The 24,062-nt window shown below is 46.8% G+C and overlaps 8 protein-coding genes across 10 annotated transcripts; 3 read left to right on the top strand and 5 right to left on the bottom strand.

The window, feature by feature from the left end:
- Window positions 1-40: 40 nt before the first annotated feature.
- BDBG_02426 (DNA mismatch repair protein MSH6) lies at window positions 41-5,599 on the top strand. Its single transcript, XM_031720782.1, has 5 exons — window positions 41-668; window positions 749-796; window positions 882-1,041; window positions 1,099-3,488; window positions 3,561-5,599. The coding sequence occupies exons 1-5, from the start codon at window positions 267-269 to the stop codon at window positions 4,260-4,262; spliced, it is 3,702 nt and encodes a 1,233-aa protein (XP_031577066.1). The 5' UTR covers window positions 41-266; the 3' UTR covers window positions 4,263-5,599.
- On the bottom strand, window positions 3,795-5,880 carry BDBG_02427 (oxidoreductase). The gene is made up of 3 exons (XM_002627710.2): window positions 5,332-5,880; window positions 4,925-5,039; window positions 3,795-4,814 (listed from the first exon to the last, which is right to left on the bottom strand). The coding sequence occupies exons 1-3, from the start codon at window positions 5,524-5,526 to the stop codon at window positions 4,615-4,617; spliced, it is 510 nt and encodes a 169-aa protein (XP_002627756.1). The 5' UTR covers window positions 5,527-5,880; the 3' UTR covers window positions 3,795-4,614.
- Window positions 5,881-6,452: 572 nt separating this feature from the next.
- Window positions 6,453-7,364, bottom strand: BDBG_02428 (uncharacterized protein; the record flags this gene model as incomplete). The annotated part of the gene is made up of 3 exons (XM_002627711.1): window positions 6,453-6,630; window positions 6,746-7,098; window positions 7,272-7,364. 3 exons carry the CDS (start codon window positions 7,362-7,364, stop codon window positions 6,453-6,455), a joined length of 624 nt encoding a protein of 207 aa, XP_002627757.1.
- A 488-nt stretch (window positions 7,365-7,852) lies between these two features.
- BDBG_02429 (uncharacterized protein) lies at window positions 7,853-8,776 on the bottom strand (the record flags this gene model as incomplete). The annotated part of the gene is made up of 3 exons (XM_002627712.1): window positions 7,853-8,271; window positions 8,327-8,494; window positions 8,569-8,776. The coding sequence occupies 3 exons, from the start codon at window positions 8,774-8,776 to the stop codon at window positions 7,853-7,855; spliced, it is 795 nt and encodes a 264-aa protein (XP_002627758.1).
- Window positions 8,777-9,072: 296 nt separating this feature from the next.
- BDBG_02430 lies at window positions 9,073-11,183 on the top strand. Of its 2 annotated transcripts, XM_031720784.1 has the most exons (2): window positions 9,073-10,369; window positions 10,654-11,146. In XM_031720784.1, the coding sequence occupies exons 1-2, from the start codon at window positions 9,249-9,251 to the stop codon at window positions 10,661-10,663; spliced, it is 1,131 nt and encodes a 376-aa protein (XP_031577067.1). In that variant the 5' UTR covers window positions 9,073-9,248; the 3' UTR covers window positions 10,664-11,146. The 2 variants fall into 2 exon arrangements, with proteins under 2 accessions (XP_031577067.1, XP_031577068.1); XM_031720783.1 differs by having other exon boundaries at window positions 9,073-11,183.
- On the bottom strand, window positions 10,823-14,541 carry BDBG_02431. Of its 2 annotated transcripts, XM_031720785.1 has the most exons (3): window positions 13,700-14,541; window positions 12,172-13,599; window positions 10,867-11,980 (listed from the first exon to the last, which is right to left on the bottom strand). In XM_031720785.1, the coding sequence occupies exons 2-3, from the start codon at window positions 12,457-12,459 to the stop codon at window positions 11,288-11,290; spliced, it is 981 nt and encodes a 326-aa protein (XP_031577069.1). In that variant the 5' UTR covers window positions 12,460-13,599; window positions 13,700-14,541; the 3' UTR covers window positions 10,867-11,287. The 2 variants fall into 2 exon arrangements, with proteins under 2 accessions (XP_002627760.1, XP_031577069.1); XM_002627714.2 differs by having other exon boundaries at window positions 10,823-11,980; window positions 12,172-14,541.
- Window positions 14,542-15,780: 1,239 nt separating this feature from the next.
- BDBG_02433 (ABC bile acid transporter) lies at window positions 15,781-20,643 on the top strand (the record flags this gene model as incomplete). Its single annotated transcript, XM_031720786.1, has 3 exons — window positions 15,781-16,110; window positions 16,174-18,747; window positions 18,814-20,643. 3 exons carry the CDS (start codon window positions 15,781-15,783, stop codon window positions 20,641-20,643), a joined length of 4,734 nt encoding a protein of 1,577 aa, XP_031577070.1.
- Window positions 18,169-23,514, bottom strand: BDBG_02434 (glucose-methanol-choline oxidoreductase). The gene is made up of 3 exons (XM_002627717.2): window positions 22,937-23,514; window positions 22,162-22,878; window positions 18,169-22,102 (listed from the first exon to the last, which is right to left on the bottom strand). Exons 1-3 carry the CDS (start codon window positions 22,968-22,970, stop codon window positions 21,156-21,158), a joined length of 1,698 nt encoding a protein of 565 aa, XP_002627763.1. The 5' UTR covers window positions 22,971-23,514; the 3' UTR covers window positions 18,169-21,155.
- Window positions 23,515-24,062: the final 548 nt, after the last annotated feature.

Here is a 24,062-nt window from a genome sequence, read left to right on the forward strand (position 1 = left end):
TTGGAACGCGCCGAACACGCTAAGCCATCCGCGCCGGCTCGGTCACGTCTCCCTATTTGATATCTTTCTCCAGAGTTAGGGAGACAATCCTCCGCAACTCCCGCTCAAAGTCTTTCCCCTCCCCCTTTCCATTTCACCCTTTCATTGAAATTTTTAGCAGAATATCAGCCTTATGAGTCCAAAGGGTAATTTGCAATTCTTAAATTGGCCGCGACTCTACACCTATCCCTACCTTGATCAGAAGTTTATATTGCCCTACCCGAGATATGGCGGAGGACAGCGGCCAGCTAAAAACGCCTAATGCCCGCATCCTCAAGAAATCAACTCCTAGCACCCAAAATATGAAGAGCCAAAAGTCAATCCTAGGCTTCTTTCAGAAATCTTCACCGTCGACTTCTGCTACCTCCCCTACTCGCCGGAACGATGCAAGCCAGGAATCAGTATCCTCTCCTGCTCAGCGAGCGGCCTCAGACCGGAAATCCCGCCAGAACCCTGAATCAAGATTTAGAACTGATACGCCAAGATCATTGGATATTGGAGGGAATATGAATGTCACCACTGGTGGGCAGAACATCACCCCGGTTCCAAGCAGTGATGTACCCGGGTATGATGAAGAGGATGCTGGGGTGGAGGTTTCATCTGTAGTAAAGGATGGCGAGAAGGCGAAGGCAAGTACTGAGAGTGCGGTTGATGGTGACTGGGTGCCTTCCCTTCTCCATAATATGTTCTAACAGTTTTTGCTGTACAGGTTGGGGATGAAGGCGCTGATCGAAGCTCGGTCACACCTACACGTCGGGTAAGCCTGTATATTATAAAGTTCTCTATATATTTCCTCTGATCTAAGAAGAACTCATGCTGACCTAGTCAATTATTGCATATAGGCGAAGAAAGTTGTTCAGAGCTATCTAGAATCAGATGAGGAGGACGTCTTGCAGATCCACAGAAAATCTAACAGAGGAAGGTCCCTTAAAAGGAGAAAAACCGCTGTCTCCTCGAGTGACGAAGATGAATTCAAGGATGACCACGAGTTTTCGGACGATGGTAAGTACAACCTATATCTATCATTCAATTTGGCTATATGAAACTAAATGCGTGCAGACCTGGACGATTTCGTTGTCCCGGATGATTCTGAGGATGAAGTGAAGCCATCAAAAAAGCGCAAGCGGCCTTCTAACGTTACTGCCAAAGTATCTTCCTCGAAATCAACCCCAGCACAAGACGATGACCTTGATCTCGACCTTCAAGATGCTTGTGCTGGTTCTGCCTTGAAATGGACTTACGACCCTAACGACACGGAACCGCCAAAACCACGGGCTGCTGTCACAAGGAATGCTGTACCAGGGGAGAAGAAAAAGGTGAAGGCGCATATGAGTGAGCCTGAGCAACGGTATCCTTGGCTGGCAAATATTACGGACATTGACCGAAATCCCCCTGGTCATCCTGACTATGACCCCCGGACCATTTACATCCCTCCTCTGGCGTGGTCGAAGTTCTCACCCTTTGAAAAGCAATACTGGGAAATCAAACAAAAATTCTGGGACACAGTGGTATTTTTCAAGAAGGGCAAATTTTACGAACTCTACGAAAATGATGCTACTATTGGACATCAGCTCTTCGATCTTAAACTCACAGACCGTGTGAATATGCGAATGGTTGGCGTGCCAGAAATGAGCTTAGATCATTGGGCGAATCAATTTGTTGCTAAGGGCTTCAAGATCGCGCGGGTAGATCAAAGCGAGAGCGCCCTAGGTAAAGAGATGCGGGAGAAGCAGGGTAAAACCAATGGTACGCCAGGGAAGCAAGACAAAATCATCAGGCGTGAATTGGCCTGTGTCCTTACTTCTGGGACCCTTGTGGATGGGTCAATGCTTCAAGATGATATGTCAACTTATTGTGTGGCTATCAAGGAGGCGTTGGTCAATGATCTGCCGGCGTTCGGTATTGCTTTCGTCGATACTGCTACCGGCCAGTTTTATTTAGCAGAGTTTATGGACGACGTCGATATGACGAAGTTTGAGACGTTTGTTGCCCAAACCCGACCCCAAGAATTACTTCTTGAGAAGTCTGTCATGTCTACCAAGGCTTTGCGGATCCTCAAAAATAACACTGGGCCGACTACCCTCTGGAATTATTTAAAGCCCTGCAAAGAGTTCTGGGAAGCCGATATTACAGTGCGCGAGCTTGATGCTAGTAATTATTTTGTTTCGGATGATGGCGACAACATCGAAGCCTGGCCAGAAGCATTACGACACGCACGGGACAAAGAATTCGTCATGTCAGCGTTTGGAGCTTTGGTACAATACTTAAGGATGCTGAAAATCGAACGAGATTTGATCACAATCGGAAACTTCACCTGGTATGATCCGATCAAGAAGGCAACCAGTCTGGTGCTGGACGGCCAGACTTTGATAAACCTCGAAATATTCTCCAATTCATTTGACGGAGGTCAAGAGGGAACTCTCTTTCAACTCCTCAATCGGTGCACTACACCTTTCGGAAAAAGAATGTTCAAACAATGGGTTTGCCACCCATTGATGGATACCAAGAAGATAAACGCACGACTTGATGCTGTTGACGCTTTAAACGCAGACAGGAGCATCCAAAACCAATTCTCATCGCAGTTGACCAAGATGCCTGATCTTGAGAGACTCATTTCTCGGGTCCACGCCAGAAGCTGCAAAGCTCAGGATTTCCTTCGTGTTCTTGAAGGATTCGAGCAGATTGATTACGCGATGGGTCTCCTGAAAGAGACTGGACCCGGAGAGGGAGTCATTGGACAACTAGTCGCTTCAATGCCCGATTTGAGTGGTCATTTGCAGTACTGGAAAACTGCCTTTGATCGTACCAAAGCTAAAGACTCTGGTATTCTTGTACCAGAGGCCGGCGTCGAGGAAGATTTCGATGCTTCTCATGACAGAATCTCTGAAATAGAAAGTGATCTCGATCAACTCCTCAAAAAAGTTAGAAAGCAGCTGGGTTCGAATGCCATCGTTTACCGGGATAACGGAAAAGAAATATATCAACTCGAAGTGCCAATCAAAATCAAAAACGTCCCAAAAAGCTGGGATCAAATGTCAGCGACGAAGCAGGCGAAACGCTTCTATTTCGCTGAGTTACGCAGCCTTATCCGCGAGCTTCAGGAAGCACAGGAGACTCATAGCCAGATCGTCAAGGAGGTTGCAGGTCGGTTCTATGCTCGATTCGACGAAAACTACTCGACGTGGCTAGCAGCCGTGAGAGTCATTGCACAACTTGATTGTTTGATTAGTTTAGCGAGAGCATCCTCAGCTTTGGGATACCCGAGCTGTCGCCCAGTGTTTGTGGATGATGAACGTAGCGTCCTAGAGTTCGAAGAACTTCGACATCCATGCATGCTGCCCAACGTGGGCGACTTTATCCCCAATGATGTAAAGCTGGGAGGAAATTCTCCAAATATCAACCTACTCACTGGTGCTAACGCTGCCGGTAAATCCACGATATTACGCATGGTCAGTATCTTCTTTACCCCAGGGGCCTCTATATCTGATAGATATCGCAATGCTAACTCTATATTCCCGTAGACTTGCACAGCCGTAATCATGGCGCAAATCGGTTGCCACGTTCCCTGCAAATCCGCCCGCCTAACACCCGTCGACCGTGTCATGTCCCGTCTCGGTGCCAACGACAATATTTTCGCATCACAGTCAACTTTCTTTGTTGAACTTTCTGAAACCAAGAAGATCTTGTCGGAAGCCACACCTCGCTCCCTAGTTATTCTAGACGAACTGGGTCGCGGGACAAGCTCGTATGACGGCGTGGCGGTGGCCCAAGCTGTTCTTCACCATGTTGCAACTCACATTGGAGCGCTGGGCTTTTTCGCGACCCATTATCACTCACTCACTGCTGAATTCGAAGGGCATCCTGAGATAGCCCCGCGACGAATGCGCATCCATGTGGATGACGAAGAGAAGCGTGTTACGTTCCTATATAAACTCGAAGATGGTGTTGCGGAAGGAAGCTTCGGCATGCACTGTGCTTCCATGTGCGGCATTCCGGACAAGGTGGTTGAGCGAGCAGAAGTTGCCGCGAAGCAGTGGGAGCATACCAGCCGGTTGAAAGAAAGCCTTGAGCGCAGGAAAGGGGGTGGGCTCATTGGTTTGGGATGGTGGAGTGATGTTGCATGGGTGCTGAAAGATAAGAGTAATGTGGAGGCGGGAGACGGTCAAGGTGCTATAACTGAAAGGGGTATGGATGTTCTGCTCAAGGCTATCAAAAATTTGTAGCCTCCAGGTGGTCTCTGCACCCCTCTTGATCATTTCACTTCTTTTGCGCAAGTATTTTCTCGATTGTTTCAAGCTCATTCCTGAATAATTTACCTCCGGGTGGTGGGTAATATCTTGACGCTATCTATTTTGTCCGTTTCTGGCGTTCCTAGTTTTATTTTCATATTTTATTATTAACCCCTCATTATACTTCCACCCTATCTTTATTCCCTGTGAGCTGCGTACGATTATCATCATAGACAAACGATAGAAATATTTTTTTTGTTTTATTCTCATTGAATATTTCAAGTGTTAACTGAGGTTTCTTGCACTTCACACATACTAGTATCTCGTCGCTTAGTCTTTTTTATTCCTAAGCACCCTCTGTGCCTTTCCAAGCGGATGCCTTGTACCCGACGATGTGTTCCACATACTCCTCCCCAGCACCGACCCACCCCTTAATCCCTCCCTCCAATACCAGACTCTGCATTCCTCCAGCACTTTCACCCTCTTTCTCCAGGATATAATCTGCAAACCAACCGCTTGTGCGGGTTCCGCGTCCGCGGGATGAACCTGAATGAATCAATGACAAACTCGAGAAAAAGTGAGAGGCTGGAGTGGAATGATAAATGATAACATATAAATAGATAAAATTAAAAGAAAAATGCAAGGGCCATACGAACCGCAATACCAGATGACCTTCTTAACACCGGCCTGCTTGAAGATCGAGTATACAGTGGGAATGGACGGGTAGAGGCTTTGGGCAGGGAGGTTTATGGATGTGGATATTGTGCCGCCCTGAATATATATATATATACATATTCATGTATCTGTTAAACTCTTTGTGGTTCAAGTTTGTTGAACAACCCCTTTTCCCTTCTTTTTCCTCCTGTAGAGTCGACCGTAGATCTCCCCCACTTGAATAGGAAGGCCTATATCAGGCTGGCTGGACCTCGCCTCACTCAATAGATCACATGAAAGACTCAAGTTCAGGAGAGACATGCGATCTCTCATCCTGTCTACATTGCGAAAATTCGGTACATCAAACATGAACAAAAGAGAAACGACAGTTAAAATCTACCAAACATACCTCATGGTCCGCCCTTCTCACATCAATCAGCACAAAGTCTACCAGCGAACTCTTTTTCGAGACATCCTTCAACCACCCAAGAACTTCTGAGCGTGAAATGGCTGCAGCTTTGGTCCTTGGTGCTGGGAATGCTTCATGCCAGGGGGTTTCTTGCGTTGGCGCTGGAGCTGGAGCTGCTACTGCTCCTGTTGTCATGGTCGAACGCGGGCAGATGCGAGATATATATATATTATTAAGGGAGTGAAGGTTGTTGGGTGGAGTATTCGACTTTTAATGGAAAGATCTTAAAAAGTCAAGAATCTAGCTTTTGGGCTCTAAGAGTGCAAAGGGAATTGCGGTGCTTATTGTTATTGTGTTGATATACGCCATTCCACTGCTGGATGTTGCGACAGGTTTATGTTAATTATTAGTGAGCGTTGTGAGCGTTGGACAAGGTTGTCATCACTGAGTTGTCATTGGCTGGCTGCTGGAGGTGTGAAAATGTTGGGGGTCCCGGGTTGATCGGCCCTTCTACCAGCAGTGCGCTGGTGGTGATGGAAGCTCTTTTGCTCTAGTAGCTTATAGAAAATACTAAACTTTGGTGAGATATGTATGGAGTATTGTATTCTAGCACGAATTTAAGGGGACTATGGACAGGCAATATTCTTCTTTGCTATATCTACTCCTCGAAACCAGGAATGCATGAGATAAAGCTCATTCGCAGAACTAGGATCTGGCAGGTTTCAACGGAGCGAAAAGGCAGTTTCTCGAAACTGGGTTGTCAAGATGCATGCTCCTAGGAAAATTAAGAAAAAAGAAATTACAAAATGGCAATTTCCACTAGCTACCCCCGTCAACAAAAATAATTCCATCGAGGTCACTAAACCCTCCAGTCGCAAAGAAAAATCGCATGACTTGCCTGAAAGGTAAAGAGAACAAAAAATATACTGGAAATTGAATAGCAATGTATGCGGCAACATGAAGTAAGACGATCGTCTCGTATGGGTCGGGTCACGACGACAGGCAGTTCTCATGCAAGAAACCGAATCGATCAATATTTTGAATTTGTACCCGGGGGTGGATCGCTTCGTAACAACATTCGTTCGTGCAGAGGGTCGCCTGCTCTTTATATGTCGACTTTCTCAGGTTGTGTCGGACCCGTCTTCACTTTCACTTTTGTAAGTCTCGACATGCCACAATGACTGCTCAAAAAAAGACCATTCGAGCTCAGAGCGGGGATAGGACGTGCCTTCAATCATCTCATTGGCGAGACCATTGGCAAACTCAGATTTAATGCGTGCGAAGCCGCCGTTACCCTTCCTACACGATGGAATTCTTTTTAATTTTTGGTTTTGGTATGGGTCTTGGTTTTTCATGGTTGGAGTCAAGTAGCCAGACAGAGAATAATAGCTCCTGCTTAAGAAATTTGACTTACTCCTGTTTGAACCCCACGTCAGCGCGCATCATGCCAGTCATGTCCACATCGTAATGGGTCTCGTTCTTGATTTTTCGGGCCTTAGTGGGAGTCTCCTCGACTTCAAGAGTGGCTGCGGCAATAGCGGCTTTGGTGGCCGCGTTCTTCCCGCGAGAGGATGATTTTGGGGTACGTTTGGTGACTTTGTTTGCCTTTGCTGGCGTAGTGGGATCCGTGCCATTGGCGTTGGGAGTCGAAGTAGACCCTGCCCCCCGAGTGGCTTCCAGCAACTTGCGCCTGGCTTTGCCGTAAAGGACGGAAGCACAGGCGGCATTTTTGAGGCCAGCCTTCTCAGCAAGCAGATCATAATTGACCTATTTGGCTCGAAGTAGTTGTGGTTAGAGAATAGCAATACCCGGAATGAATTGAAGGCAATCGACCAGGATCAGGTTCACCCGGTGTGCAGAGAGGTAATAGCATTTCGTGAAGAAATTTCCGGGTTAACAAATAGATGAGGATCAGCAAGAAGGAAAATGGTAATAAATACCTTGATGCCGGCTAAGCCATCGGTGGTACAAGTCATTGCGATAAAAAAGATGCGTTGCTCCCCAGCAGACAAGCCAGTTTCCAAGTTCTCCATTGTGGCTGTAGGTAGCGAGTGTTTGTTTTGGGGATGGAGGTTTTGTTCTTCGATGGTCTAAGCAAACTAAAAGAAGGGAAGGGTGGAAACAGAGTGTTTTGTGATTCCAAACTGAAAAAAGGAGGTTTATTACTGTTGTGCTGTAAAGAAGAAATGGAGGAGTCAAGGATGAAGTGAGATAGATGGTAAAGAGAAGTAGACAACAACACAAAGCCAACTTAGGTAAAGCCTTTGAGATTGTGGAGGAGAGAGGTCTAAGCTGCTGAGGTGTTGCTAACAGAAATAAATGAAGTAAGTCATTGACTTTAAGAAAGGTGAGGAGAAATCTGAGTTTGGGACTTGTGTTGTTTTTTGGGTGCAGTGAATGAAGTAAAGAAGTAAAGAAGTAGGTAGAAAGAAGGTAGCAGGGCTTGTATAAATTGCAAAAAGTATTGCTCCTTGATATGTCAAATTTAATAATACAAGTGAGAATGAATCGCATCAGCTACTCAACTCGCTCCACTGGGAGTATTCTGCTTGATTTTCGCAAATACCCCTTCCCATATTTCTGGGAAGTACTTTGAAGTTGGTTTCGAACTGAGACGTGTTTTAGCTGGTGCATAAAAATAAGTATTATTTCCTTTCCACCACTGCTGAGGGGTTGGATTGGTGTTAATTATATTAACTGGCCGGAGGGTTGAGCGCCCCAGTGTCAGGTCAGAAAGCGCCACCTCAGTTTTTCGAAAGTAAAAATTCAACTTCATGGTTTCAATATTCAATATCGCGTTTTGCGGTACATTTTTCAAATAGAATTGTGTGCGCTGTCGTGTCTGTCTGGCGGCATGGGGAAGCCTGAGGTAGATGAGGTTGACGAAGGGAGCTGTGGTGTAGAGGACGAATAGCATGGGAAAGGAACCGCCAATAACAACTGCATTTAATTAGAATAGGCCACTTTTACATATTCAAATACGACGAAGACCTACCGGCTGGAGCGATGTACCAGGGGAGGTCGCTGGAGTAATAGAAAGCTGGGGCGACAACCAGACAGGAAACGCCAAATATAAGGAGGGTGGTGATGCGCATCATACCAATGAAGGCTATCTTTCCCGTACCCGCGTGATAGATAAGAATTTCTTCAAGTTTTGTAGGTTCTATGGACATAAGCAAAAGAAACGATAATCAGGATATACAGGATGACCACAAGGAATATCTGGAAACAACAAACCATTTTTTGTTAATTTGCCCGGTGCTGTGCGAACCGGAGCTTGCAAAATCCGCCCTGAGGGTTTGGTGCTATTCTTCAGTGGTACCTTCGAAGAAGCCTCACCAACTGATGAATTGAAGCGAATGCATAGTTTGCTAAATATTCTCCTCTGGCCGCACTGAGCTCTGGGGCATTGGCGGAGCGGAAGGCGGAATAGCAGCCTCTGCATATTTTGGGGGGAAGGGATTGAATGGCAATTGGCGGGTCACATAAGCATTACTTTCCATGAAGCATAGGATATGGTAATTATCGATGTTTCCAAACTGTGGGAGTATGTTTCGGAGCAATCGGCGCGGGTTCATAGCTGTTCCTCCGCTTGAAGCTATTTCTTTCCCGTCCCCGTTCAGAGCGAATCGAGCGATGTCATGTGATTAACTTAGGCGCCAGAGTTTAATTTAAGCGCGTCAAAATCCGCTTTAAGCCTAGCTTGGGCTCCCCTGGCGGCTAAGCGCATGTCTCCAATTTAAAACATTGTCATCATCCGTCATCCACCACCTCCATTCTATCCTGACGACAACCTGAGCTGATATTGCTGCAAGCAGGGGAGTAACGACCGCCCCTACGTCTCCTGCCGTTTTTCTGTATCGACAATGCACGGAGCGTTGTTATGAGTGTTATGAGGTTTATGAAACCTCTCGAGAATGGCAGAAAGTATCCACCGGTTGGCCACTTCATGGCTAATCTTCCTGCTGGGAACAGTGTTTTTTGCCATTCCCGTACAGTCGTATGCAACACTGTCCGATGGCACATTAAAATCCATTCCACGTCCAAATAATGATTTCGACATTCACAACGGTGCCCTCCTTGCTCCCATCCTTAAACCACGTGTACCAGGAACTCCAGGTTCCCTAGAAGTGCTGCAACACTTCGTTGATTTCTTCAGAAATACGTTACCGGAGTGGACAATAGAATTCCAAAATTCCACGTCGAAAACACCAGTGACTGGAAACAAGGACATTCCTTTTGTCAACCTGATCGCCTATCGGGATCCGCCATGGTCAAATATTGGAGAGACAAGCAGGTTGACATTGGCGGCACATTATGACAGCAAACTAGAACCCGCTGGCTTTATAGGCGCTACAGACAGCGCCGCTCCATGCGCAATTATCATGCATTCCGTACGAAGTATCGACGCCGCATTGACTAAAAAGTGGGACGCTATGAAGGGCAACCCTTCCCACGAGTCACTCTTGGACCACCGAGGCATCCAAGTGTTGCTATTGGACGGCGAAGAAGCATTCGCCTCTTGGACTGATACGGATTCCCTTTACGGCTCTCGATCCTTGGCTGAGGCTATGGAAGAGACCTTTTACCCAGCAACCTCGACTTACAAATCCCCACTATCGGCTATCTCACTTTTCGTCCTTCTCGATCTACTGGGCGAGAAGGACCCCCGGATGCCGTCTTATTTCAAAACAACTCACTGGGCATATAAAAACATGGCTTCTCTCGAAACCCGTTTGCGCCAACTTGGCCAGTTCAAGTCAGCACCGTCATGGAAGAATGGCGACCAGCTGTGGTTCGTCGATTCGGAAAAGGAGACATTTTTCCCTAGCGGAATTGGCGATGATCATATCCCGTTTATGAAGCGCGGGGTCGAGATCTTGCATTTAATCACGTCGCCTTTCCCTAAGGTATGGCATAAAATTACAGACGACGCAAAGCATTTGGACCTCGAGACGGTTGAAGATTGGAGCACATTGCTTACAGCTTTCGTAGCTGAATGGCTGGAGTTGGAGGATATGCTTCCAAAACACGAAGGGTCAGTACCCGAGAATGAAAGCAGAAAAACAGAGCTTTAAGATATTTCCGTACTCGAACCTTTTTTTTTTTTTTTTTTTGCTCTTGTTAATCCATTTCCCTGAACTGGAATGTGTATTATATTGGGGCATTTTTGAGCGTTTATTATATTCTCTACCCATTACATGTTTGGATATACTCATCATCTAGAATTCCCTGTACAAATTTTTGCATGCAGGTGCAGATTCCTTCATTCGATTTTCTTGCTATGTCAGGAAACATAAGCTAATAGTCCTTCTCTAATAGTCCTTCTTAGGACATGAGATTTGCTATTTCTCTTTTAAGAAGCAAATTTTTATACCCCCGGCGGCGTGCAAACGCTGCCACATCTGCGGTTGGCCATACGTTTTACGTTCGTTGATTTTTTGCAAACCGAGCTGCACTATTACCTATATTCATTATTCACATTTCACCCATACTTTTTATTCTAGAATAGGCATGACACAGGAATCCTATTTCCTTTTGATAGAGATTGTATGGGCGGATTTCGACTTTTGAAGTATCGATTCTTGAAATTGTATGACCTGAAATCCGCTACATCATCATATTAGGTGTTCTGCATTCTTAATTCCTCATCGTCGAATTTATGTAATGTGAGAAATTGATTTGAAAAGTTCAACTCTCAAGACATCTCTGGGAAGCAATACTTAAAGCCGCCCAGATTAACATGTTCAATTGAGTTTTAGTTACTGCTTGCATGCACCCACGCTAGGAAATAATATTTTAATTTTGGACTACCTTAACTTCCAAGTCACAGCCCCTTTGCCGAAGGAAGCAAATAAAATGGGTCGCAAACTTGCGATATTTATATGCAACGAGAAAAACAAGCTCTGATTGGTCAGCTATCTGTGGTCCTCCCTCAGGAACATAGAACAGTAATTTACAAGCCCGACAGCGCGCCCAGCATATATCCTCCCATCCAGAACAGGCCCCATTTAGGCTGCAGCACGGTCCTGAGCAAACCGGGTCCAGGGCATACACCTTTCAACCCCCACCCAACCCCGAATGCGATGCCGCCTGCAATAAATCGCCAGTCAATATCCGCCAGCGTCGCCGTGGGTAGTTGAAACTTCTCCGCCAGCGTCGGTGGCTTCTTCCCCTTTTCATCTCCATACTCGGTTCTTAGCTTCATGTACGAGATGAGGTTGGGCACCACGGCGAACAACTTGACCAGACACAGGGACGGGTCGAACTTAGACCAGTCAAACCAGCTGAAGAAGCCGAGGACTTTTGCTGGATTAGCCATGCCGCTGATGAGGAGACCTAGGCCGAATTGGAGGCCGGCGATGTAGTTGTACATAGTCGTGGAGTTTTTGGATTTTGGCAGACGAGGGACGATGATGGAGTTCGTAAACTGGGCAAGCAGGACTGCTCCAAGCATGAATGCAGTCCGCTCAGGTGTTGGGTACGAGGGCAAATAACATGGCTGGCCACCCGGGCAGGCGGGGATGGTATTTCGAAGGTTTGAGGTGATCAGGGCGGTGATGAAGAATACGCTGGTTGCGATTGCGGACCGGGGAGAGAGCCTGGATAGACCGCAGAGCATGTGGCCGGAGGTGCATCCGCTTTCATTCTGTCGAATTTTCGGTGTTAGTATAAGATAGATCCACTGCTACCTACTTCCTTTTGGGCATCCCCGTTGCATTCATTTCATATTTTCTCTGCCGGTGTTGCAGTGAAAAAAGTATGTTATTTTTTTGAATTTATATATATATATATATATATATATATTTGGGCTTAGCACAAGTCGTGTAGGTTACATACCTTTGTGCCCCACCCTACTGCGAAGCCCGTTGTGAGAGTGGCCAGAGCAGCTTCCCATGTAGCTCCTAGAGGGGGATATGCTGGGAGTATAGAGGGCGCGAAGTAATAAATTGGGATGATGCTCGACACCAACCCTCCTATGATCGGCAGATTATCACGGCTGGGTTTCACAACGGACCCTGAGAGGAGAGACGAAATGCCAAAAATCCGGCCATTATGCTGTAGCAATCCTGAAGATCCTTGGTGGAGAAGGACAGCTCCAAGAGCGGTATCGACGGGGGTGAACATCTTTGCCCTTTGGTCTTATTATATCAATCGATGATGAGCTCAAAAATTGGCCGTCATTTCTTCAATGAAATGTGTTGGTTGGTTGCGGGGGAAACTCCTGGCACATATATATATATATATATATATATTGCAGGCAACGCGTCGGGGATCACTCTCGGGCATTCATTCGCTCGGGCTTTAGTGGATCTTGTGCAGCTATGGCTCGTAGGCTAGGCTAGAAGTCTGCATTAATGCAAATCGATTATATCGTCATAGGCTTGCCACCTCGTGAATCTATTTAATATAATGCCGTTTGTTTCGAATAAATAATAATAATGAAGCAAGTCATGGTTGTTGGCAATAAACTCCGCTGCGGTAGAAATTGAGCCATGGGACACGAACAATTCTTCCAAAGTCCACCAGCGCTGGCTGAGTCGTGAGAGGCAAAACCTTGGACAAGCAGACGCAGGACATGAGCTGGATCACATCTCGATCAGTCATATACCAGATTACCTACTCGGCGTAGTAGAATAACTGAGAAGAAGTTCCTCCTAGGGGAAGCTCTATCTCATTGCTCTCTCTCATCTTCAGCTGTGGCAAAACAATTCGAACGGGAACCTTACAGGCGGGCGTTAGTTAAAAGAAGTCAACCGAGACAAGCTAAACGCTCTGTTCTCTATGATTTGGTCTCCAGAGTGTACAGAATTAGGACTTAAAACATAAGAACTCAGACTCCAAAGACTTCAATCAATCGTAGGAGGCATTGACTATAAATATGAATGCTATATTTATTTCACCGTTATCTTCTTTAATATTATTCCATGATCGAGCTTCAATCCCATTTCTAGTTTGTGTTTGCGCCTGTAAGGACAACACAACGGAGACGCAATAGAGCGAGCACCTTGCTAGCTAGGTAAGTGAACAATGCCAGTAGCGTTGATCTTTCTACTCCTACAGGTTATGAAGCCCTTTTAACCGCTGATTAACGTGCCAATTGCGTCGCCGCGTCTTATTATGTGCTTAGACGTCTTACTATTTAAACCTCCTGGTCAATTTGCGATCGGGCAAAGCACCCGATTTCCAGAAGTGCAAGGAAGCAAGGTTGCGAACACCCGCGACCAAATCGAAAGTTGAAATCGAAATCGTTTGCGGCATTCAAACCTGACGATACGATCGGTACCAAGATGTCAGATAACTAAGATTAAAAATGATCGCGCGAGCGAGGAAACGCGTATGAGATTGGAGATTGCGAGACTCTAACATGAACTTGAAATAGTAAGTTAGGGGTAGTTAATCAAACCCGTAACTACTGACGAAGACATCAGCTCTGATCTGGCGGCATATTTGCAAAAGAAGGGTCGGACTCCCGCGATAACTAATGAAGATCCTTAGGGCCTGTTGAGTGCGGCCGTGTGTACTGTAGTTACTCGTTCTTTTTGTACAGATCTCCACTGTTTTACGGGTGCTTAATAAGCTTCCCGTCCAAAATCTTGCGCAGATCATCATATACACAGATCATCATCATAGCCCATATATTTTCTTTTTGGATATGGGAATTAGTTCTCCTCGGGAATGTTTTCGATACGCTCTGGCCATATCCCCCATGTCCCTCATGTCCCGTCGTCCCCTTGCGTTCAATCACGCCATCGGCTTATCCTCATAATCTCATCACCTAAGATGAGGAGACGAGAGAGAACCTCTTGAAAAGACTTTTCCTTCAAGCTCGAGGCAGCGCCCGACCATCTGTCTTGTCTGTGGTTCTCCGAAACATGTTGGGATTCAGGCCTCTGGTGCGAATTTTCGGGGAACCGAGATGGGGAAAGCGTGTTGCTCAGGGTTGGGGGTCATTGAATGTCCATTGGGGGCTGCAGATATTCCGAATCACAAAAATACGACCTGCATCCCTGCTCTCGCAACGCGAACCATCCATCCCATTCAGACTGACTGGTTTTTGACCCCGCTCGTTGCGGGCAAAATTCTTTCTGGAATTGAAATCCAAGATGAGAAGAGGTTGGAAATCGCACAAATACGGAGGAACTACATCAGGTATTTAGAAAGATGCAACCTTTTAATCTTCTCGTAGCTTACGCACGGTAAATTTTCTTCATGGTGTGTGTGTTGAAAGTGTCTGAATTGACTTTGCCGAGTTAGTAGTATTTCCAATCGAGCGCAAAGTCGCTCAGAAGCTTAGCAGCAGCCATCGGCATTAGCTTAGCGCCCTTCCCTCAGAAGTGAGTCATAGCTGCAAATTCTCCGCCTGGTTAGAGTGAAGCATAAGATTGGCAAAGTCTGGAAGATGTTCCACACAAGCTACTAACCCCTGACTTCAGTATGGGTGAAGAGATCACAGTGATTCAAGCCTGAGAAAAGACGGTTCGGTCCGGTCTACGCCGTCCGAATAACAACTGTTGGCAAGGAATCCGCAATTATCCTGGCAACCCGAAAAATCGCGGCGTCTGTGGGAAACAAAACCACCATTTTTCAAATCGCGACAGCGAAAGCGGACAAATTTACTGGGCAACGATCAATCAGCTGCTATCGGCCCGTCCGGGGTCGCCTCCAAGATGTTGGATAAACACGAGCTCGTGTGCGGGTGGTGTGGTGCAGCGCCAGTTCCGGGAATAGCCATGCCTGGTTAAGCTAAGTTAGTTAAAGGGACCGATGTTAGGGCCTCCAAGTGACCCACACAAGGTTGGTAAACTTCACCCCCCTACGAATAATGGATTATAACTACCCATCGCCAACACTTCAAGGAGTGAAAAATACATTCATGAAAGAGGAACCAGTGACTCGGTTTAATTTCTGTTCAACGGGTAGCTCTCGTTCACCTATGTTTCTTTTCTCTCTTTCAACGAGGCATTGCCAGTAACCGGCGCCACTCGGTACTGATTTTGTACAGTATATGTCCGTACATATCTTACTTAGCCTTGCTGTCGGCTTCTCCATCCCATCCCCCCGGCAAAATTCTCGAGCCCCCACCACTGCCATTCTCCTGGCACGCAGAACCCCATAGTTGTAAGGCTCCACTTTGCCTGCGACGCTTGCTGCTGGTTGCTATAAAAACTTCTCGCATCTGCAGGTACATTCACATAACATCTCTTTCTTTCTTTTTTTTTTTTTTTTTTTTTTTTTTTTTTTTTTTTTTTCCAAATTGCTGCCAAAATTTTCTCGACAAATATTCAAGGCACGCCGGCCCAATGCTCTTTCCATCTGTTTGATTGGGTAAATTTTGATTACGGCTTTCGTTAAACCATAGGGGTATTATAGGAGAGTAAATTGACTGAAAAAGGGGCATCGGTGAAAGAAAAGGGCCGGCTTCCTTAATAAATCATACTGGCCATCATGATCGAGGAGCACACTGCTTCTCTTCTTATAGGAACTTCTGGCCTTATTGTCGTTGCTCTCTGTACAATTTCTGGCCTGTTGGCAATATTATCCCGGTTATCTCTTCGAAGTCGAGTCGGATATATCGCTCTCCAGGAAATATATCAGGATCGAGATGGAGCTGCTACGGAAGAGTCCATCCAAAGATTTTCACAGAAAGCGTACTATGTGTCGATCATATGTTTTTCGATTATTGGCCTCCTAGTATCTTTGGCACAGGCTGTCTTGTCAACTATTTCGGAGGACCGTTTACGCACGATTGAGCCATGGCTTCAGCTTTCTATATGGGTATGAATGCCTTATATTTTCCAGTCATTCTTCGACACGTCCCACACTGACTTGGAGTTCTAGGTTTTGGTCGTACTGAATTCCATTGCACTTCTTGTTGAGCCATCTCCAACCAAAAAGTTTACTATCGGGCTCTATATATCGACGTCAACCCTCCTCTATATAGTACTTATCACTATGCAGACATTTTTTATTTATCCCAACTCCAATTATCTCGATCTGAGCGACGCCCGCGGCGCTCTGGTATTGGTGCAGCTTGTGATTGCCTTCATCTGTGCTTGCGTCTCCGTCCTTCTCCCCCGTCGGCCAGATGTTTTCAGAAATGGAAAAGTTGTGGATGCCCAGTATACAACATCTTGGATTGGCCGTTTAACTTTTAGCTGGCCAAGTGGATTGCTCAAAGAGATACGGCGAACTAAAACACTAGATGTTGAATATCTTCCTCAGCTAGATTATCCAACTCGCGCCAAATCTCTTCTCGAAGCGTTTGATAAGACAAAGAACAAGTCCCCCCGTCTCTGGAAGGTGTTGATACGCGTTTATCTTTCACCTCTGCTTGTACAATTTGTGTTGGTCGTTATATCCGCTCTCCTGAGCTTTGCCCCCCAGATTTGCCTACTTCAAATTCTTCGTGCGCTAGAGGCACGTAGTCGTGGCGAGTGGAATTCGTCCGAAGCTTGGTGGTTGGTTTTTGCGCTAGGGATGTCGACATTGGTTTTTTCCACAATTGAGTCCTGGCTTTATTGGGTCTCGTTCGCGAAGCTGTGCATCCCTGTCTATGAACAAGTAGCCGCTGTAGTATTTACGAAATCTATGCGTCGGAAGAACGTGAAAGGCTCACAAGCCTCGAGCAGCCCGGACGATCAGGGCTCAAACCAAAACGGCAATCAGACATTGAAAGATGACGCTGATGCTGAAGATGATAACCAGAAGACTAACCAAGGCACTATCAACCTTGTTGCTGTTGACGCAAAACGAATTTCCGATTTTGCCGCTTACAATTATTTCATTCCCTCGACCACTATTAAACTTACCGTCGCCTTTACAATTTTGGGGCTGCTGATAGGTTGGAAAAGTCTTTGCTCAGGGCTTCTGGTCTCTGTTGTGGTGACTCCAGTCAACATTTTCGTCGCAAGCAAATATTCAGGTAGCCAAATTTCTTTGATGAAATTCCGTGACCAAAAAATGGTCGTCATAACCGAAGTTCTCCAGGGAATCCGTCAAATTAAGTTCTCGGCACTTGAGAACCAATGGCAACGTAAAATTGGAGATATACGGAAGGCAGAACTAAATGCACAGTGGGCGGTGTTTCGCTATGACATCGTCCTCATCGGTATTTGGATCATGGGTCCAGTGATGCTTTCCGCCGTTTCCCTAGGAGTTTATTATAAGTTAAATGGCGAATTAGCCGCATCGGTTGCCTTCACCACCGTGTCCATCTTCTCGTCCCTGGAGCTGACGCTTGCCATACTCCCTGAGCTAATAACGGATTTCATCGAGGCTTGGGTGAGCGCTGGAAGAATTGAAAAATTCTTGACCTCTGCTGAGAAAGGCCACAATACACTTCCCTCCGATCATATTTGCTTTGAGAAGGCCACCATTGCTTGGCCGGTAGAAGATGCCGACGAAACCGATGGCAGATTCAGCCTCCAAGATATCAGCTTAAGCTTCCCACCCAAAGGCCTCAGTGTTATTTCTGGTAAAACGGGCTCTGGTAAAAGCTTGCTCATCGCGTCTATCCTGGGCGAATCTGACATACTGAGTGGCGCCGTTCGCGTCCCAGAAGCTCCGCCCCTTGAAGATAGATTTAACGACAACGCGAACAAAGAGAACTGGATTATCGACTCAGCAATTGCCTACGTGGCTCAAATACCGTGGATCGAAAATGCGACAATTAAGGATAATATTCTTTTTGGACTTCCGCTTGACTCAGAGCGATATCATAAAGTTTTATTCGCGTGCGCTTTGGAGAAAGATCTTGATATGTTACCTGATGGGGAACTCACTGACATTGGCGCCAATGGGATAAATCTCAGTGGAGGCCAGAAATGGCGGATATCATTTGCACGCGCCCTTTATTCTCGCGCCGGTATTCTTATCATGGATGACTTGTTTAGTGCGTTGGATGCCCACACAGGCCGGCATCTCCATGTACATGCCCTAACAGGAGAACTTGGCCGAGGAAGGACGCGTATACTCGTTACCCATCATGTGGCACTGTGCCTTGGCGAAACGGATTACTCTGTATATCTTCAAAATGACACCGTTGGACACGCGGGTACTGTGGACGAGCTGAGGAGAACTGGAGAGCTAACAGAAATTCTAGCTGACAAGGCTAATGAGGCAGCAAGACAAAGTGATGAAGTTGAGGAAAATATAGACGGACTTGGTGAAGGGGAAGATGGCCTACACAAAGTTTTATCCCGTGGACCGCAGGCACACACCAACGCAGTGACAAGTGACGCTGCTGTTAAAAGCAATAAGGTCCCGGCTAAGTTCCAGCAAGACGAATGGCGTGAAACCGGCTCCGTTAAAGTGGCTCATTATAAAACCTACTTTCAGAGTGGAGGGAACATATGGTATTGGCTTTTCGTTGCATTCGCATTTTTGGCTTACATTATAATGACAGTTGGACGTGTATGTCGCAGTCTCTACTTATTTGATTCCTTGAAATTTACGTATCTTTTGCTAACTTATTCCTAGTCATGGTGGATAAGCATTTGGACTCGATCGTCAAGCGCTTCCACAACGGAAGGAAACCTCTCTGTAATGACGCATATCGTGAAGAGGAGCGAACCGGCATCGCCAAATGCTTCCCTTTTGTATTATTTGGGGATATATGTTGGGCTATCCCTTATAACATGTGTTCTAGGCCCTTTGAGATACGGCCTTTTCTTCAATGCCTCTATTAACGCCTCTCGTAACCTATTTGATCGGCTTACCTATGCCGTGTTGAGAGCACCACTTCGTTGGCTTGACACGATACCTGTTGGACGGATCCTAAATCGTTTCACAGCGGATTTCAACATGATCGATTCTCGGCTAGGTAGTGATTTTGGTTCAATGCTTTACCACGTCCTTCAAGTACTTGGAATTATGGCAGCCGGATTACTCGTCTCGCCTATTCTTATATTGTTCGCCATGGTTCTTCTTGCGATCAGTTTGTATTATTCACTCTACTACCTCGATGGCGCTCGGGAGATCAAACGCTTGGAGAGCACAGTAAAGAGCCCAGTATACGAACAATTCGGAACTGCCCTGACCGGATTGACAACTATCCGTGCCTTTGGAAAAGTTCCAACGTACATTAATCGAATGTTCACGAAGATTGATCGTCACGCTCAAGCCTACTGGCACTTATGGCTCTTCAACAGATGGCTTGGTTTCCGCATGAGTACTATTGGGTCCATTTTTGCTGTTATTACTGCAGCGCTGGTGGTATCCATGAAAGGCATCGATGCCTCTCTGGCTGGCTTTGCCCTCAGTTTTGCCATGCAATATACTAATGCGATCGCATATGCGTTGCGTGAATATACGAACATAGAACTGAACATGAACGCTACGGAAAGGGTGATTGAATATTCCGAGATCGATATCGAACCTCAAGACGGGTTTAGTGCACCTGCTGGCTGGCCTACCGCTGGTCGACTTGAAGTGTCAGATCTCGTGATTGCCTATGCCCCCGACTTGCCTCCAGTCCTCAAGGGTTTGTCATTCAAGGTAGAAAAAAACCAGCGCGTTGGTGTTGTTGGCCGTACCGGGGCAGGGAAGTCATCATTAACTCTAGCACTTTTCCGTTTCCTGGAAGCTCGCGGGGGGACTATTCACGTTGATGGTATTGATGTATCCAAGATCAAGCTCCATGATCTCAGAAGCCGCCTTGCCATCATACCTCAGGACCCTGTTCTGTTTTCCGGAACCATAAGGTCAAACCTAGATCCGTTTGAAGAATTCAGCGACACGCAGTTACGCGACGCTTTAGAACGTGTGCACCTTGTTCCCAGCTCGCTCGTCGAAAGCGCCACGTCTACCCAGCCCTGCTCATCCTCCTCACCTCCCCAAACAAGCACAGGGTCGACTACTCCAACACTGATCAGTGGAGAATCCTGCTCTACTGCTGCGGCCAACGCTAACGCGAACATTTTCAGAAATTTAGACTCCACCATTTCCGAAGGTGGGCTAAATCTTTCTCAAGGCCAGAGACAACTGCTCTGCCTAGCCCGTGCCATTGTTTCGCAACCGAAAATCATGGTCCTCGACGAAGCAACATCGGCTGTTGATATGGCCACTGACACATTAATCCAGCGTTCCATCCGTTCTGAGTTTGGACGCAACTCAACAACATTGCTTGTCATCGCACATCGACTGAGTACTATTGCCGATTTTGACCGCATCTTGGTCATGGATGCCGGCAAGGCGGTGGAATTTGGGGCGCCCAAAGATTTGATGCAGATTGATAATGGAGTGTTTAGGGGATTGGTGGAGGAAAGTGGAGAACGGGAGGTTCTGAAGCAGATTATTTTGGGGGAATAATGAAAATAAATTGGTTGGAGCAAGGGAGGGAAAGGCTTCTAAGAACCTAGTCCGGTGCATCTAATCCGTATACATGGATGCACGTCATCACCTCACTTGAAATTATCATTATTTGAAAGGTTCGAGGTAGCCGCCATATACACAAAGGGAGCGGAGCGTGCAGAAGGCGAGAGCACTGAAAAATGATTATAGTTTTGTTTTTTCATCCGAGCCACATCCACTTCTCTAGGGCTTGATCAAATTGTTTTTGTTTCAATTCGTTCGTAACGGGTTTTATAGCGCTATTCACAGGCTCTACGGCTCCCGTCATTCATTTTATATATAAAATGTATATTGCCGTCGATGATGGAAGTGTGAACAGCAAACTTATCTAGGACTCCAGCTCAAAGAAAATGTACATTGGATTCGATCCTGTGTACAAAGAATATCCTGGATACCAAGCCCTCTACCCACAGGGACAAAAGGTGGTGCTCACCTCCTTCCGGTACATACATATGGTTCTCAATGGGTTCTCATGCAAGATTATATTCCTTGATAAGCTTTTCCGCGCAAGTAGCTCCAGTCACGTATGCTGCGGCTTGAATATGCCCGCTCACCAGCACAGGGATAACACTCATATCCGCCACGCGAAGACCGTCGATGCCCATCAGACGATAATTGCAATCGACAACGGCATCAGCATCCCCAGCCTTGCCCATCTTCACGGTACATTTCATATGCCAGCTAGACGAGATGTTCTGCTTCCAGTATTCCAGCAGATCCTCGTCAGAGTCAGACTTGGGCGCTGCTAACTCGGCCAACTTGTCTTTAATATAAGCGGGATGCTCTGCAACACGGAGTGCGTCACGGAGCGAATCAATGGCGGCACGCCGATCGAACGGATGGGAGAGAAATTTAGGGTCCATGCGCAGAGGCTCATTCGGATCCGAAGACTGCAATGTAACCTCGCCACGGGCCTGGGCGTTGTAAAGGAAAACAAGCAGACATGTATAGTCGAGAGCCGAGTCTGGGAAATCCGGGACGAACCAATGGATGGGGAAATGAGTTAAGATTTCGTAATGCGGGACGGTTTCCTTTTGAAGATATTCCTTCTCGGTAGTCGGGAGGTCTTGGAACTCCTTAGTTTGCGTGAGACCGTCGATTTTGAACCAACCCACACCACATTCACAGGCAAACTTTGACCATGGGCCTGTGCCGTCGCGCTTCCATTGCTCTAGGGCGTCGTCCATGACTTTCTTATCACCGTAGAAAGCGCGACGATCATTGTTGGTGCCCGCAACGGTGTTAATGAGTGGAACGAAGTAGTGGTCTCGAAGACCTTGGCCGACGGCAAGGGCATCAAGCACGACGGGAATGTTGAACTTTTCCAACTGCTCCTTCGGGCCAATGCCTGAATGCATCAGAATCTTTGGCGTGTCTAGCGCGCCCGCCGAGAGAATGACTTCCTTAGACGCCAGATCTAAAATAAGCCGTTAGTGAGCGGGCTCGTGTCTTATTCGGGGACTAAACATTTCTTACATCGGGTGCCATTTGCCACTACACCTACAGCCTTTTTACCCTCTAAAATGACATGTTGAACGGGTGAGTTAGCGATAATTGTTAGGTTCACTGCCGACGGTCGTAACAATAAATCCTTCGCGGTGGATCGCAGACCCTTATGTGCCGAATTGATCAGCACAGACATCCCAATTGGGTTACCAGAGTTGTGGTCTGGGTTTAATGGAAATCCGGCCTGCTCAAAAATATCAAGAGTGGGCACGATATCTCTCTCCCATTCCGCAGCAAACCCGACGTGGAGGGGACCCGATGTGCCATGGTCAGCGGCGTTGGGAGAAGCATACTTGCTGTCAATACCGGCTGGAATCTCGCTGTGGAAAGTCTCTAGCTTCTTAAAACGGGACTGTATGTGTTCCCAGTTAAAGGAATCGTCGCCTACAATCCTTGCCCACTCATTGTAGTCATCACGGGCACCAACGCTGTACACACCGAAGTTGATGGTGCTGGAGCCGCCGACCCCGCGTCCACGAGAGTAATCGAGTTCACGGTTGTTACAGTATTCTTGAGGCACAGTCTTATAGCCCCAATTCATATTTTTGTTCTGAAAGGTCAACCATCGCTGGCCGTCGACGCGCAGATTCCTATCCTCGATATCTTCGCCGGCTTCGAGCAGGAGGACTTTGGGATTCGCAGGCGCGCCCGCAAGTCCTGAAGCAACAGCGCTGCCAGCAGGGCCACCTATTGTGCTTCGATTTTAGGTCAAACTGCAGCCAGAGGGTTGGATTGGTAACCTTACTGCCAACGACGATGAAGTCAAAAACGGATGCCATGATTTCAATTTCTGCCACCCAGCTTCGCTTTTCTTTTCTGTTTTCTTTTCTTTTTGTTGATCTTCTCTTCTACTCGTCAGACGGGGTAATAGTAATAAAGAATGTTTGACTCTGCAAGTTTGGCCACTACTGATAACCAACTGCTGCTCACCCCGCCGCCTGAAGTATGGCGTCCTCTAGCCTCTAGGTGCAGTGACTTGAGTAGTTAGTTCTCTGCACTGAGATTTCATGTGGGGAAACGGGATGTTCTGGCCCCTGTGGGTGGGTATTGAGTTGGCGGAATGCGAGGGGGGATTCCGCTTATTATGATTTCCTGAGGAACGGCATTTCAGAGTGGCATCACTTGTTCTGAGGAGTCCCTCATTCTCCTCACCCTGCTTGAATAGGAGAAAGTAATCGTCCATGAGAAGATCAAAACATCGCATTTATTGCACCGCCAGTTTATTATTATTCGAACAACTCAATAATCCTTCACCCTCGTAAATACATAGATGGATCCATCGACAGAGATCATCGCATAGTGGCTGGGATTTGCACCTCGGGCTCCTACGTCCGTATTATTGTGTATGGAGTCTGTACCGAATATGGAGGATACTAGCCCGGTGGAGAGTAGGGATAGGATATAGCTAGCCCTAACCCTAATTGTCCACTCCGGCGCTTCTTAGAATGATTGCATGCACCATCACAACATTATCACAAGCCACCACAGCCACCTTTAAGACGCCGAGACGGGCAAAGAGACGCCAATTGGGAGCAATTGACGAATGCCCGGTCTATACTGCAGCGTATGCAAGGCAGGGCACCTTGCTCTGACAAATCATTCCACCCCCGTTTCTTGTGAGGCGGAAGAAATCATTCACCTCTCCTTGTCCAAAGGCCAGCCTGATGATCTTGAGAAGGTCAACAGTTTCTAGGTTGAGGCACACCAGTTTATTCCTTACAGCAACCAGTCATCATTATTTTGCCCCAACCACATCAACTGTGATACTGCAGGAGGCAGGAGTCATATTATTATAATCAACAATGTGGGCGCATATACAACTTTACACACTCCCCAACCTGGCCTATGACAGTTACAACCCCCACTATACA

This window comes from Blastomyces gilchristii (genome assembly GCF_000003855.2).
Source record: "Blastomyces gilchristii SLH14081 genomic scaffold supercont1.3, whole genome shotgun sequence".
Lineage (NCBI taxonomy): Eukaryota > Fungi > Ascomycota > Eurotiomycetes > Onygenales > Ajellomycetaceae > Blastomyces > Blastomyces gilchristii.